Source organism: Bombyx mandarina, chromosome 03, assembly GCF_030267445.1.
Source record: "Bombyx mandarina strain Sakado chromosome 03, ASM3026744v2".
NCBI classification, from domain to species: domain Eukaryota; kingdom Metazoa; phylum Arthropoda; class Insecta; order Lepidoptera; family Bombycidae; genus Bombyx; species Bombyx mandarina.
The window spans coordinates 169,548-182,371 of NC_143210.1; the positions used below are offsets into that span (position 1 = coordinate 169,548).

The window sequence follows — 12,824 nt, forward strand, 5'->3', positions numbered from 1 at the left end:
GAAAGGTGAAAATAAGACTTTCCAGATTACCAAACACTGAAACGGAACCTTCCGAGACAGAAGAGCTTGTACATAAAATAGAACTACGTCTTCTGAGCATTCGAATGACTGACCTTAACCTATCAGAATAGTTGCTTATGAAAACAACTTCAAAAGATCATATACTTATAACAGTTTGTCAAAATTTAAAAACCGGCTGGGGAGAATCAGTGTACAATCCAGAAATGAAACCATTCTACAGAAACCGGTCTGAATTATCTGTTGAGAATAAGATACTTATGAGGCAAGGACGCATCATTATACGTACATCACTCCGAAAAGCCAATCTTACATACCTTCACCGAGGACATCCTGGCATTTCTGCCATAAAAGCACTTTCATGTTACTAATTCTGGTGGCCTAACCTAGATGAAGACATGTCAATGTACCAGATGCTAACAGAACCGTCCTTGTAACCCTGAACTTCCTGTATTTTTCTGGTCCATACCAAAAGAAGTATGGGAGAGAATCCATATCGACTTTGCTGGACCGTTCGAAGGATCGTATTGGTTGGTACTGTGCCACGCTCTCTCCAAATGGGCAGAAATATGACCGATGAAACACATCGACATTAGATCACTTGTCTTACATTAGAAATCATATTTTGTACATTAGCTTTACCAAAAATTATTATATCCGATAATGGACCTTAATTTACATCTCATGGATTTGAAGAATATTGCACAAAACATTGTATCTTACATATCACATCATCTCCATATTGTTACGCTCTAGGGTTCGGGATAAATAAAATTATACCGAATTACAAGTTAACACTGTATTTATGACTTAGAACACTTCGCAAACACTTTCAAATTCTCAGTTCGCTTCTTCCGCTTCGCTAAAGGTGATCCGTTCGCTGTTTCGCTTTGAGTAGTTCAGACTACTGACTGATTGCGTGCCATCTCTGTAACGCTTTTATAGCCGATACCACATCCCTATAATTATCGAGAATATTCCACACAAGTCGAGTATTGTTTCCGCTATCTGACAATAGATGACGTTGTATTTCTCGAGCGTTCTAGATTCTACTAGATCCTTCGATATTCGTTCGACTATTCGGCGATAGATGGCGTTACTCTGACCGGCGTAACAATATTATTCTCGGGATCCCGTACAAAACGCCTATTTCATATATAAGGACCTAATACTTGCTATGGTACCCTGTATATTAAGTTATTAGGAAAAGAAAAATTAAGAGACCAGTATCATGGAGTAATAATAAACATTTTATCTTTCACTGGTGGGCCTGCACAGGTAGTCCAACCACCCTCAGCTATTGGCTTAGCTATTATATAGAAGAATTTGTAAAATGATAATAATATTAAAAGATTAAACCAATGATGTAGTTCGAAAATTTGTGACCTGAAACAACTTACATAAATTAAATTACTAAAATTAACTTTCTTAGAAGAACATGATTTATTTTATCTTTATTTCAATACTTAATTATGTACATTTTTTGAAGCTTAATGATAATCTATTCTAATACATGTATATTGTGATATACATAATATATTACTAGTACTAGGAATGTATTCAAATATTTATCATTCACACTGATTCGCTTTATAGGCCTTTCATTTCAAATGGTTCACAAAAAGCTAGTCACTGTTTAGTTTGGAATGTATCCTCTTTTTCATTATTGGGAAAAATAAATAATAGTTTTTTTTTTGTTCACAATACTTATTGGGAGTTTTCTTGATCATTGAATAGATTATTATTATTATTAGTAGTAAGTATAACTCTTACCATATTTAGTTTCTAGAGAAATGAGTGTATTTAAAAAATCAACAAAATCTTGAAAATTTGTTGGACAATGTTAATTTAATGTGTGTCTTCAGCCATCCATTCATGTATTTTTTTCTTTGGTTTTAATTAATACTGTGGGTGATTTTAATTATCATTCAGCTCAGCAAGTCGAGTTTCACTGATGAGGTTTTGTATATCTAGCTGTAATTTAAGAGCACTGTGGAGGTTCATGTTCCGCAGCTGATTTGCTACATGTTTACCATACATATCAAACTCATCATCTTTATTCAAACATTCATAAATAGAGTCAGTAGAGTTTGAAGATTTTCTTTTATTTTTTTTCTTTTTGTTTTTTTTATAACATTTGTCTACAGGTGAGCTGCTCTCTAGTTTCACATGTGGATCTTCAGATATATTTTGCTCCATATAATCATCATCATTTTCAGATATCAGCTGGTTAGGATGCAGTTCATCATCTTTGCCGTTGTGCTCTTTTTCAGTCCATTCTTGACAAGATGAGTCTACCTCTGGAGGCTGAAAAAATAGATAACAGAAAATTATTATTTTTCATCTAATCATTATTAAACATTCAGAAGTTAACACACTTTAGCCTTCACTTCTGATTAATGATATTAAATTAAGTTAATTTTGTGTGATTCTCTTGAAAAATAATTTTTTGTATAGCTGACTAAATAAAACTTTTGTTAAGATATCGTATGAGAATAGTTGCCATGTGAATAGTGTCAAGAAATCAACAGTTTTTATATATTTAGCAATAATCACAGCAGCAGTTTCACTGGTCAAGCAGAATTATATCTAATTCTGTTTTGGAATACTACCTAACTTTAACATGATCAAAACCAAAATTAATCAGTCTAGAAATCAAATAATAATACAGTTTTGGTATGATTTAGCAAAGAAAACTATAATAAAATACTTAAGACTTTTTGTTAAATAAATACAAAGCTTCAAAGATGACCGGCCATCTGTACAATAAGTACAAATAGGCGTTCTACAAAGCAGGTATGGTTGTAAACTTTGAAAAACTAAATTAATTCTAACTCACACTTGTAGTATTAGCATTTCGACATCCAGAGATATTTTTTAAGCAGCGATCCATGTCGGGGAACCAACTGAGAGATGGTTCATAAATTTTGTCTGGGTTAGATTTAATTAATATTTTGTGTACTTGTTGAGTGTAAGTTGTTCGGAGGTTGCGGATTTTATTTTTTACATAAGATTTGTTTAAATGTATCTTAGTGGCAGCCTTAAAGTCTTGCGATAACTTTTCGTATGCTTTTTCCCTTTCATATTGAATTTTATATTTCGAATGTGAAGGGTTCCATAAACATTCGTGGTTTAAATACAATTTAACAAATTTTAAAGTCACTTCATCTCTCCAACGCATGTTCGTTCTGCAAGTTCTGCTGAACTATGCAAAATGCTTTTTTTTTTAAAGGATTTTATGACCTGGTAACTAAGACCTTTAAGTCATGTCTTATTTTAATTTATATACTTATATTTAAATGATAATATGAAATGAAATGAAGGTGATTAATTTGAGACGTTAATCAACTGGGATGAAATTAAATGAAGTGAGATGAGATGATATGGGATGAAATGTAATCTCAGTAAAATGGTGGTCATTTACTGAGACTTTTTCAGTGGACTTTTTGGAGGATCCCGAGAAGTTACGCCCAGCGGCTTTGTTTCTTTTTCCCACATTTGTGCACTTTCACAGACATTAAACAGTTAATAAACCACCGTTATAACACATAAACCGGAAGAAACACCAAATAGACAAAATAAAACAAAGCACACAACTTCACTCCTCGCGTTCCCGCCAAAAAGTCCCATGCAAAATGCATTTTTGTTTTTTTTTATTGGAGTCTATGGCCTGGTATCTAGACCTTTAGGCCAACTGCAAATTGCAATTATGCATAGATAAGATAACACACTTCAAATTAAGTGTGTAATCAATGACACACTTGCGTGTTACTGTTGCGTATAAATGGGCTCACTGAACTTGGCCCCTTTTTTTTTGATTTTCGCATTTTTTTAATTTTTAATTATGTGTTGGTCGTTTGTTCGTTACCTTCACCTTTCACCCTGTGAAAGAAATGTTGTACATAAACTAATCAACGTAAAAAAAGAAGACATAGTTTTTCAAGTACATATAGTTTTGACACAAAGTTGGCCCACTTTTGGGCATTGTCCTTTATATATATAAGATTATTAGGTATGTTGTTTTATTTATATGTATTATATGTTTATTAAAATAAAACTTCAATGTGTTGCTTGTTATTTCGGACAAAGAAACGACATTTAAAGTTTATTTATAATCTAGTTAGAAATTATTTTTCATAAAATTTTATACAATGACATAATATTTATCTGTCAAGGCTTCTCCACTTTACAGCACATGCGCGGACGTTCCGGCACATGTCGACAGCGCATGCGTGACATAATTAAAATTAATGAAAGGAATAACTTTCTTTACATCTCCCCTCTTAAAGTAGAAAATTCACACAGAATTTTCTTTAAATTAATTCTTTTTCAATTTCCTCATCTTCATTTTCTTCTTTTACGACAGGAACTGGAATAAGTTTTGTGATATGAAATAGGTTTGATTCTGTTTTTTTATGACCTGTATCTATTCTATATATTGACTTTGAAATTTTGTTTATAATTTTAAAAGGTCCGATTTTCAGTTCATCCAATTTTTTTCTGTTAAGCTTGTTTCCATTTTCCACATACACCATATCTCCTACATTGAATTCATAGTATTTCCGACTTTTGTCAAATAGTGTTTTATTATAGTCATGAGATTTTATTGTATTCTCAAGTGCGATTTTTCGGTCATTAATCCAATCATTATTGGATTTTCCTTGCTTTAATTCATTTGGTACGACAGTAACATCCGTTCCATATAAAAGATAACTTGGTGGATAGCCAGTGACTGAGTGATTAGTATCATTATATTTATTTGCACATTCCTTAGCTATTGTGGTCCAAGCTCTTTTTTTTTTATTTTCATTTATTGTACATCTGATCTTATTTATTAATGTCTGATTTAGCCTTTCGTTCAGGCCATTAGAGAATGGTGCATTTACGGCTGTAAAGACTAACGTTATTTGTTTATCTTTTAGGAATTCCTTAAATTCTTTTGAATTAATTCCGGGGTATTGGTCCGTGAGAAGTATTCCAATATCTTCAGTTTCTGTTATATTTGTAATTAGTTTAATAAAATCATTAGCGTTCTGGGTTTTTGAAGTTAATATGAAAGCATATCTTGTAAAGTGATCCACTAACAGGTGTAGATATTTCTTTGACGATCTTGAGCTTCCAAAACCTCCAATGGTGTCTATAGAGATTATTTCAAATGGCTTTTTAGCTGGGCCTAGATGAGACATAAAACCAAATTTATCATGACTTCTTGATTTATTTTTAATACAAGTTTCACAGCTTCTACTAACTTTCTTAATATTGTTCATCAAATTTTTGGCCGTATAGTGTGGACTTATTGTCTTCTGCATTTGACCTATTCCGATGTGGCAGAAGTTTTTATGTACTTCTTTTAGGAGTTTGATACTAAATTCTTCTGAAATAATAATTTTTTCTCTTTTTCTGACCTTTCTTAAGTATACTTTGTTTTTTTCAATTAATTTATTTTTATTTCTTTGTATATCTTCATTTTTATTTTGATCTATTAAAATATCTTGTAATTTAACCAAGTTCACAACTTTTAACAGTTCATCTGTATTTTTGTCCGATTCTAATACTGGATTCCTGCTTAGACAATCTGCTTCCAAGTTTTTCTTTCCTGGAGCATATTTTATTTGAAACTCATATTGCGATAGATAATATGTTAAATCCCCTAACTCTTCGTCTGTTCTAGATTTCAAATTCATGTTTTCTAGTGGTTTGTGGTCTGAATAAACTGTGAATGATTTACCTATCAACCAGTATTGCCAGTATCTCACAGCTTCTTTGATAGCTAAGCATTCCAAGTATATTGCTTTTTTTTTCTTTTGAGATTCATTAAGCTTTTTAGAAAAATAAGCCACTGGTTTTTCTGTTCCATCAGTCTGTCTTTGTTTCAATATAGCTCCAATACCTTCTAAAGAAGCGTCTGTATATATATTTATTGGTAAATATGGATCAAAAATTTCAAGAATTGGTTGGGAGCATAGCAAGGTTTTTACAGTCTCAAATGCTTCTTGGCATTTATCAGACCAAATGAATTTTTGGTTTTTTTTTAGTAAATTATGTAACGGGTCTAATATTTTTGCACGGTTTGGTATAAACCCATGGTAAAAGTTAATTTTTCCTAAAAATTGTCTAATATTTTTCTATGTTCTTGGAACATTAAAATCCTTTATTGAAATCAAATTATCATTTACTGGTTTAATGCAATTTTTTTGAATTATATGACCCAAGTATTTTACTGAATCAGAAGCAAATGTGCATTTAGTAAATTTTAACCTGAAACCTTCTGTTTTGATTGCTTCAAAAAGTTGTGTAAGATGGTTAATGTGATCAGAAAAGGTTTTTGAAAATATAAGAATATCATCGATAAAATTAACTGTAAAATCCGTCAATTTATATTTTCTAAGTATATTATGAAGTATTCTTTGAAAAATGGCTGGAGACGTTTTTAATCCGAATGGTAAACAAGTCCACTGATAATGCCCATCTTGGGTTACGAATCCTGTCTTATTTTTGTCTTCAATTCGTAGAGGGATCGACCAAAATGCAGAATTAATGTCTAGCGTTGAAAAAAAATTGCAATTCCTGGTCTTTAAAATTAGATCTTCAATTAAGGGAAATGGTTGAGCTTGAGGTACTACTATTTTATTTAACTCTCTAAAATCTATACATAACCTAGATCTTTTATTTTCTTCTTTTTTAAATGCTAATGTTACAGGTGCAGCGAAAGGACTGTAGGATTCTTCTATCAGCTTATTATCTAGTAATTTTGCTATTTGTGTTTCTATCTCTTTTTTATCTTCTATAGTGCACCTGTAGGGCCTCTTGCTACAATATCTATCCATTACTAAGTCGATTCTCGCTTCATACCCGTTAACAGTACCAACGTCGTATTTATCTTTCGCAAAAACTGATTTATATTTATCAACCAGTGTATTTATTTCCGATCTTTGATATCGATCAAGATGATTTAATTTAATTTTAAAATTTTCTTCTTTTACATGTTCATTAAAATTTATTTTGTGTTCTTTTGTCGAATTATTGCTATCTTTATTATTTATTTCAATGTTTGCTTTTTCATGAGTTGTATTTTCTTCTGTTTTATTATTTAGGTAAAATTTCTGTGTTATTTGTAGATCTTCATTTTGTATTAGTTTAAAATCTTTTATTAAGTCTAATCCAATCAGAAAATCATATTTGAAGTTTGGTTCATCAATTATGTATACATCAGCATTTTTTTCCAATTCAAAGATTTTTATTTTTAAGGTTGTCAAACCACTTGTTTTTTTAACACCATTAATTGTTACTAAATCTGCTTCATTCAAACTGTTTCCTTTTCCTTTTAACTTTAGTATTTTTGAATTAATTAGAGAAACATTTGAACCAGAATCATAAACCCCATATATTTCTAGTTTATCATTCAATAGTAGTTTGACATTAATTAATGGTGTTACTATTCGTTTTTTTGATTAGTTTCGTTTAACTCTGCTTCTATCACCGAATTGTTTACATGCTTAATGAAATTTTTCTTTAGTTTTTCATCTTCCTTGGCTCTAAACCAACACGTGGACTCAGGGTGATAACGAGAACCTTTATTCAACTTTTCACAAATCTTGCATACATATTTTTCTTCATTTCTATTATTAGTTCTCATATTTTCATTTTTCATTATAGGCATATAGCTTTTTTTATTTACCAAATGTTCATACTTACTCACTTCATTAAACAAATCCACTGTATCTTTTAATGTTTCTCTATTAATCCTATTTAGTATGAATTCTGGTAAACCAGCTGCTACTAGATCCACTAGTGTATCTGTGTCAATTGTTCTTCTCATATCCAATAACAGTTTTTCTTTTCTCATGGCGTAATCCAATAATGAACCATCCTTATATTTAAAGAATAGTGCGTATCTAACTGGGTTCCAGCCTTTGTTTGCAAAAGATTCACAGAATTTGTTTTTCCAAGTTGACCATTCCGAATTCATTGTCAATTTTATTACCATTGAACTATACCAGTCCACACAAGCCTTATCCATAAACAATCTAAGTATTTCAATTTTCTTTTCATCCTCTGTTACATCAAAGCGTTTACATTCACTCTCAAAAATATCAATCCATTGGTTAGCATTAGAATGTTTACTTGTAAATTTTTCAATTACAAACTTTTCTGCAATTTTTGTCAAGTTTTGTTCTTTAACTTCCTGTGTATTTTGTACAAATTTCTCAAACAATTTTTCCAGCGTACCGGTTTCTGTTTGATATGCAACAGAATTTTTTTCTTGGTTTATTTCTTCTAAATATTGATTCTCAAATTGTAAATTATCGTCTTCATCTATGTATATTTTATTGAGTTCATCTGTCATTGTAATCCAAACCCTTCTGACCTGGTATCGTTTTTTCAAACTATTTTTCACCTTATTGTAAGCGGCTGTTTTCAATATTTCCTTATGATAACTAATTGCTTGTAGCTCTTCAGGTATTGAATATACTTTATTATCACTTGTGGTTATTGAGGTAAGCGAAAGAATATTTGATTTTCCATCACTTCCAGGCAATAGTTTAAATTCAAAACGTAGTTTATCCATCTTTGATTATAGTTTATAAACAAAAATGTCGTTTTATAAGATTATTAGGTATGTTGTTTTATTTATATGTATTATATGTTTATTAAAATAAAACTTCAATGTGTTGCTTGTTATTTCGGACAAAGAAACGACATTTAAAGTTTATTTATAATCTAGTTAGAAATTATTTTTCATAAAATTTTATACAATGACATAATATTTATCTGTCAAGGCTTCTCCACTTTACAGCACATGCGCGGACGTTCCGGCACATGTCGACAGCGCATGCGTGACATAATTAAAATTAATGAAAGGAATAACTTTCTTTACATATATTATAATATTTTTATGTATTATTTAAAAAATATTCTCTATTATATTAAATAAAATAAAATAAAAATAATAAAATCATTCTCTATTATAAGAGAAATTTGATTTAAAGATGAATAATGAAAAAAACCGCAATACTACTCACCGCAAAATAAGTTTCACTTCTTTGACGTACACCAAGTTGCACGCGCAACATTTTTTTCACCTGCTTCTTTCTATTCTCTCGTTCCGTTTCAGATCCACAGAACAGAGTATATGTATGTACATAGGTACAGATATAACAGGGATATCATTGAACAATACATATGTATACTGAACGCTGGTGTCAATGGCGTCCCAGGAAGCATATTGCAACTTTGAAAAAATTCAGAAGCGCGCTACTCATGTGTGAAATCCAATAAAGGGTCAACAAACGTTAGAATCAAGTTAATCATTTGTAGTACAGCCGTCTTACGTCTTCAAAAGGTTAAATTTCGCCATTGCAAAAATTGTAAGGGTCCCCACACCGCCCACAGATTCGCACTTCTGTTTCACTGGCAATTTATTGAGGGTTCCATGCAACACTGATTTAAATGTTTACTCTGCGTTGCGCGTTGCCGAGCTCTGTTCAATGGCAGCTAATAATTTCTTATTAATCTATTGTAAATTCTGATTCTAGAAATGGGGTCTTATTGCTACTTATTAGAACTGCTTCGCTGCTTGTGTTGTTGCGTTCGTTGTACAAATTAATCAGTTCTGAAAACTTCCACAATATTGTTGTTCTTCCAGAATTTTTGTATCATTATGTATATATCTTTAGCGACTTTACGATTACAAGTAGAATGTAAAATGTAGATTGGGATATCTACGTACTGTTAGTAGTGAGAAGGCCGAACTCTTTTTAAAAAAGGATTTATTCGACACTACACAATATTTTTAATGAATAATTAATTATAATAAAAGAATTTAGAAATAGTGAGGAAAATTGGTAAACGTCTCACTTCAATGAATATCTGACCCGAACTGAGCCTGGTATGTTCTCATGAAATCACTGTGAGAGGGCTTATGATGAGTAAGGTGTTTGGTAGGAGTGGGTGATATAAATCGTATATAGATTCAATATCTATATATCGCAGCAATATCGTTGAATCCGATATCGCCCCGCACGAAATCTATATATCGATATCAGCCGATACACGATATTGCTCGATGTGATGCGCATCGCCATATCGTACCGATTCGTGAATCGAAATCTATATTTCGATATCAGCCGATACACGATATTGCTCGATGTGATGCGCATCGGCATATCGTACCGATTCGTTAATATCAGCGATATTCGTTTGGTTCGTATCGAATCGGCCAGAGTGAGTGAGCGCACGATAGGGATATCATGTGATGAATGAAACAGAAACAGGCATTATCCACACAATTGTAAACCTTATATTTAAGTCCATATGTCTGTAGATTATTCTTAGCGTATCAGCAGGATACAATTAAAAAAAGAAGTTTCAACTTTCGACCCTAACTTGAATGCAGTATAGCCTATTTGCATCGTTGAATTTAATTTCACGCGCTTTGACCTTGAACTAGAATTTTTGGACAACTGTTTATAAATACTTAAAAGTTTTTTGTGTTTGATTTTTAAAGTACACATTTTTCTATTTTTAGTTGAATCCAAATAATTGAGTTTATTTCTTGTGTTTGTATTAAACTTTTGAAATCTACACTCTTTTGGTATATTTTGTAATTTTAAATTAAGATACAAAATACTAAAAACTGATAATAATGTAGCCAGTCCTAAGCCTGGTGAAAGCATGAAGGAAAGTTTTTTTGATATTTTTATTTTCATGTTCTTTTTATTACTTTAAGATCATATTATAAATTGATATCAGAAAACCAACCGTATAACGTTGACATAAATCTATATCTACTATGATATTATATCAGCGTATCGTTTCAAATCTCAAATATCATGAATCGAGAAAATCTACTAGCATCCATCAATATATAGATTCAGAAAATATATAGATTCAATATCCGATATTGATCCTCGATATATAGATACGATTCGATACGCGGCAAAACCGATATTACCCACTCCTAGTGTTTGGTAAGCATTAGTCTATACAGGCTAGGGATATAACAACCCCCCCGACAAGATGAAACTTATAATTTTATATGAGTTTCAGGATGAGATTCGAAGTCTAGGAATTGGTATTTCTTCCTGTTCTTGGACTTCATCCGAGATCTCATTTGGGTGAAAAGTATTTTTTGATATTGGACATTTACCAAATTTCCTAATAATCTTATAAAACATGAAAATCAAACTTATAATAACTAAACAATATAAAAGAATGGGGTGGTGTGATCTGTACTCTATAAGAGGATTCGGTTCCGTAATTATTTTATCTATATCTGACAATACCTGAGCATTGGAGACACTTGTAAGTTTATCTAAATTCAAATCATACAGTTTTAAAGGTTCTAATTTAGGTTCCGTTAGTTTAAATTTATATTTGTCACAACAAGAATTATCTATAAGATTAAAGTCGGAAATTATAGCAGTAGTTAATACACTATAACTAAACTTAGGGGTGAATTCCTTATTTCTACAATATGCTTTACAATCTGGTTTTAGGTTAAAAATACCGGTCCCTAATAATTTATATTCTGATACTTGAGAATCACACTCAAGGGTAAGTTTGGTAGGTACTGATTTAACAAATAACCACTTATTACCCACTAATTCTTGCCATGTGTCAATATGCCCATGAATTATTCTCGTGTCACATTGTTGAGGTAGCGTATTGACAATTTTACATAATAGTTCAGTTTCGCAAATGGGTGCATCTTGGACAGAATATGTGTCAACATTATTACATATATAGATTGAACTTGTAATTTCGGAACACGTACTTAAATCGGTTAGACATACATATGTCAACTTATCTCTACTTACAGCTATATTATTACAACGAGGAATGATCATAGCATATGAATTTGGATGTTTCACATCGTGTGGTATAGGAACAGGTATAGACTTATAGACTAAGTATTCTGACTTATATACTAGGGGAATTTTAATAACAAAAACTATTTTATTATTAATAAAATAACATGAAAGTTGGCTCACATCGCTCAACGAGTGGATATTATCTAAACTTAAACTAATAGGTAATTCATTATCTTTATTTAAATCCTTAATGCTATGTGTTAATTCATCATAGAGTTGTTTTGGGGTTAGTATGGAGGGGTGTATAGAATGGCTTTTAGTAAACATAATCGCGTTAACAATGTCGTCTAATTTAAATGATAATGTTAGTAAACTAGAAGACAATTCGTTATAAATTTCATTCATTTTAGACTCTACATACAATTCCTTTGGTAAATTAGTTATATTATTTAATACAGTTGAAAGGTTTTCGATTGCGTTACCCATTCGAGCTTCATTAATACTAATCAATTTTAGTGTATCGTTATAATTTCTCAAGGCTGTGTTTGTCATTAAAATATTATCCTTAATTAGGGATGACAATTTTTTATCGTTACTTTCTAAATGTTGGATTGCAGCATTATACCAAAACGAGTCGTTTTCATCCATGGTGCCAATCAAATGCTTAAACAATGTACCAAAGCCAGGAAACCATGCTGATCTCTTATTTCTCTCGGGTATCAGGTGTGATATTGAGTCATAATCCCTTAAGATACCCTCGAGACGGGAGGTTAAGGGTTGCAGGAAATTGTGACATTTGGAAGGTCATGTTGCTGACAAAGAGTTCTAGCACCACCTAAAGCAGTCCTTATGTTTTGTATATGGGGTTTGATATATCCAATATCTATGGGTACTAGGACGTGAAGGTAATTATTAGAGACTCGTAATATTCCCAAAGGGTCAAAATGAATTCCTGCACTTTCTTTAATAGGTTCTACGACATCAGTTGTTGCA

The 12,824-nt window shown here is 31.5% G+C and overlaps 2 protein-coding genes across 2 annotated transcripts; both read right to left on the reverse strand.

The window, feature by feature from the left end:
• Positions 1–1,118: 1,118 nt before the first annotated feature.
• Positions 1,119–3,239, reverse strand: LOC149503220 (uncharacterized). Its single transcript, XM_089738942.1, has 2 exons — positions 2,858–3,239; positions 1,119–2,325 (listed from the first exon to the last, which is right to left on the reverse strand). The coding sequence occupies exons 1-2, from the start codon at positions 3,197–3,199 to the stop codon at positions 1,936–1,938; spliced, it is 732 nt and encodes a 243-aa protein (XP_089595068.1). The 5' UTR covers positions 3,200–3,239; the 3' UTR covers positions 1,119–1,935.
• A 2,956-nt stretch (positions 3,240–6,195) lies between these two features.
• Positions 6,196–8,891, reverse strand: LOC149503221 (uncharacterized). Its single transcript, XM_089738894.1, has one exon. The coding sequence runs from the start codon at positions 8,585–8,587 to the stop codon at positions 7,454–7,456; it is 1,134 nt and encodes a 377-aa protein (XP_089595020.1). The 5' UTR covers positions 8,588–8,891; the 3' UTR covers positions 6,196–7,453.
• Between the last annotated feature and the right edge of the window lie 3,933 nt (positions 8,892–12,824).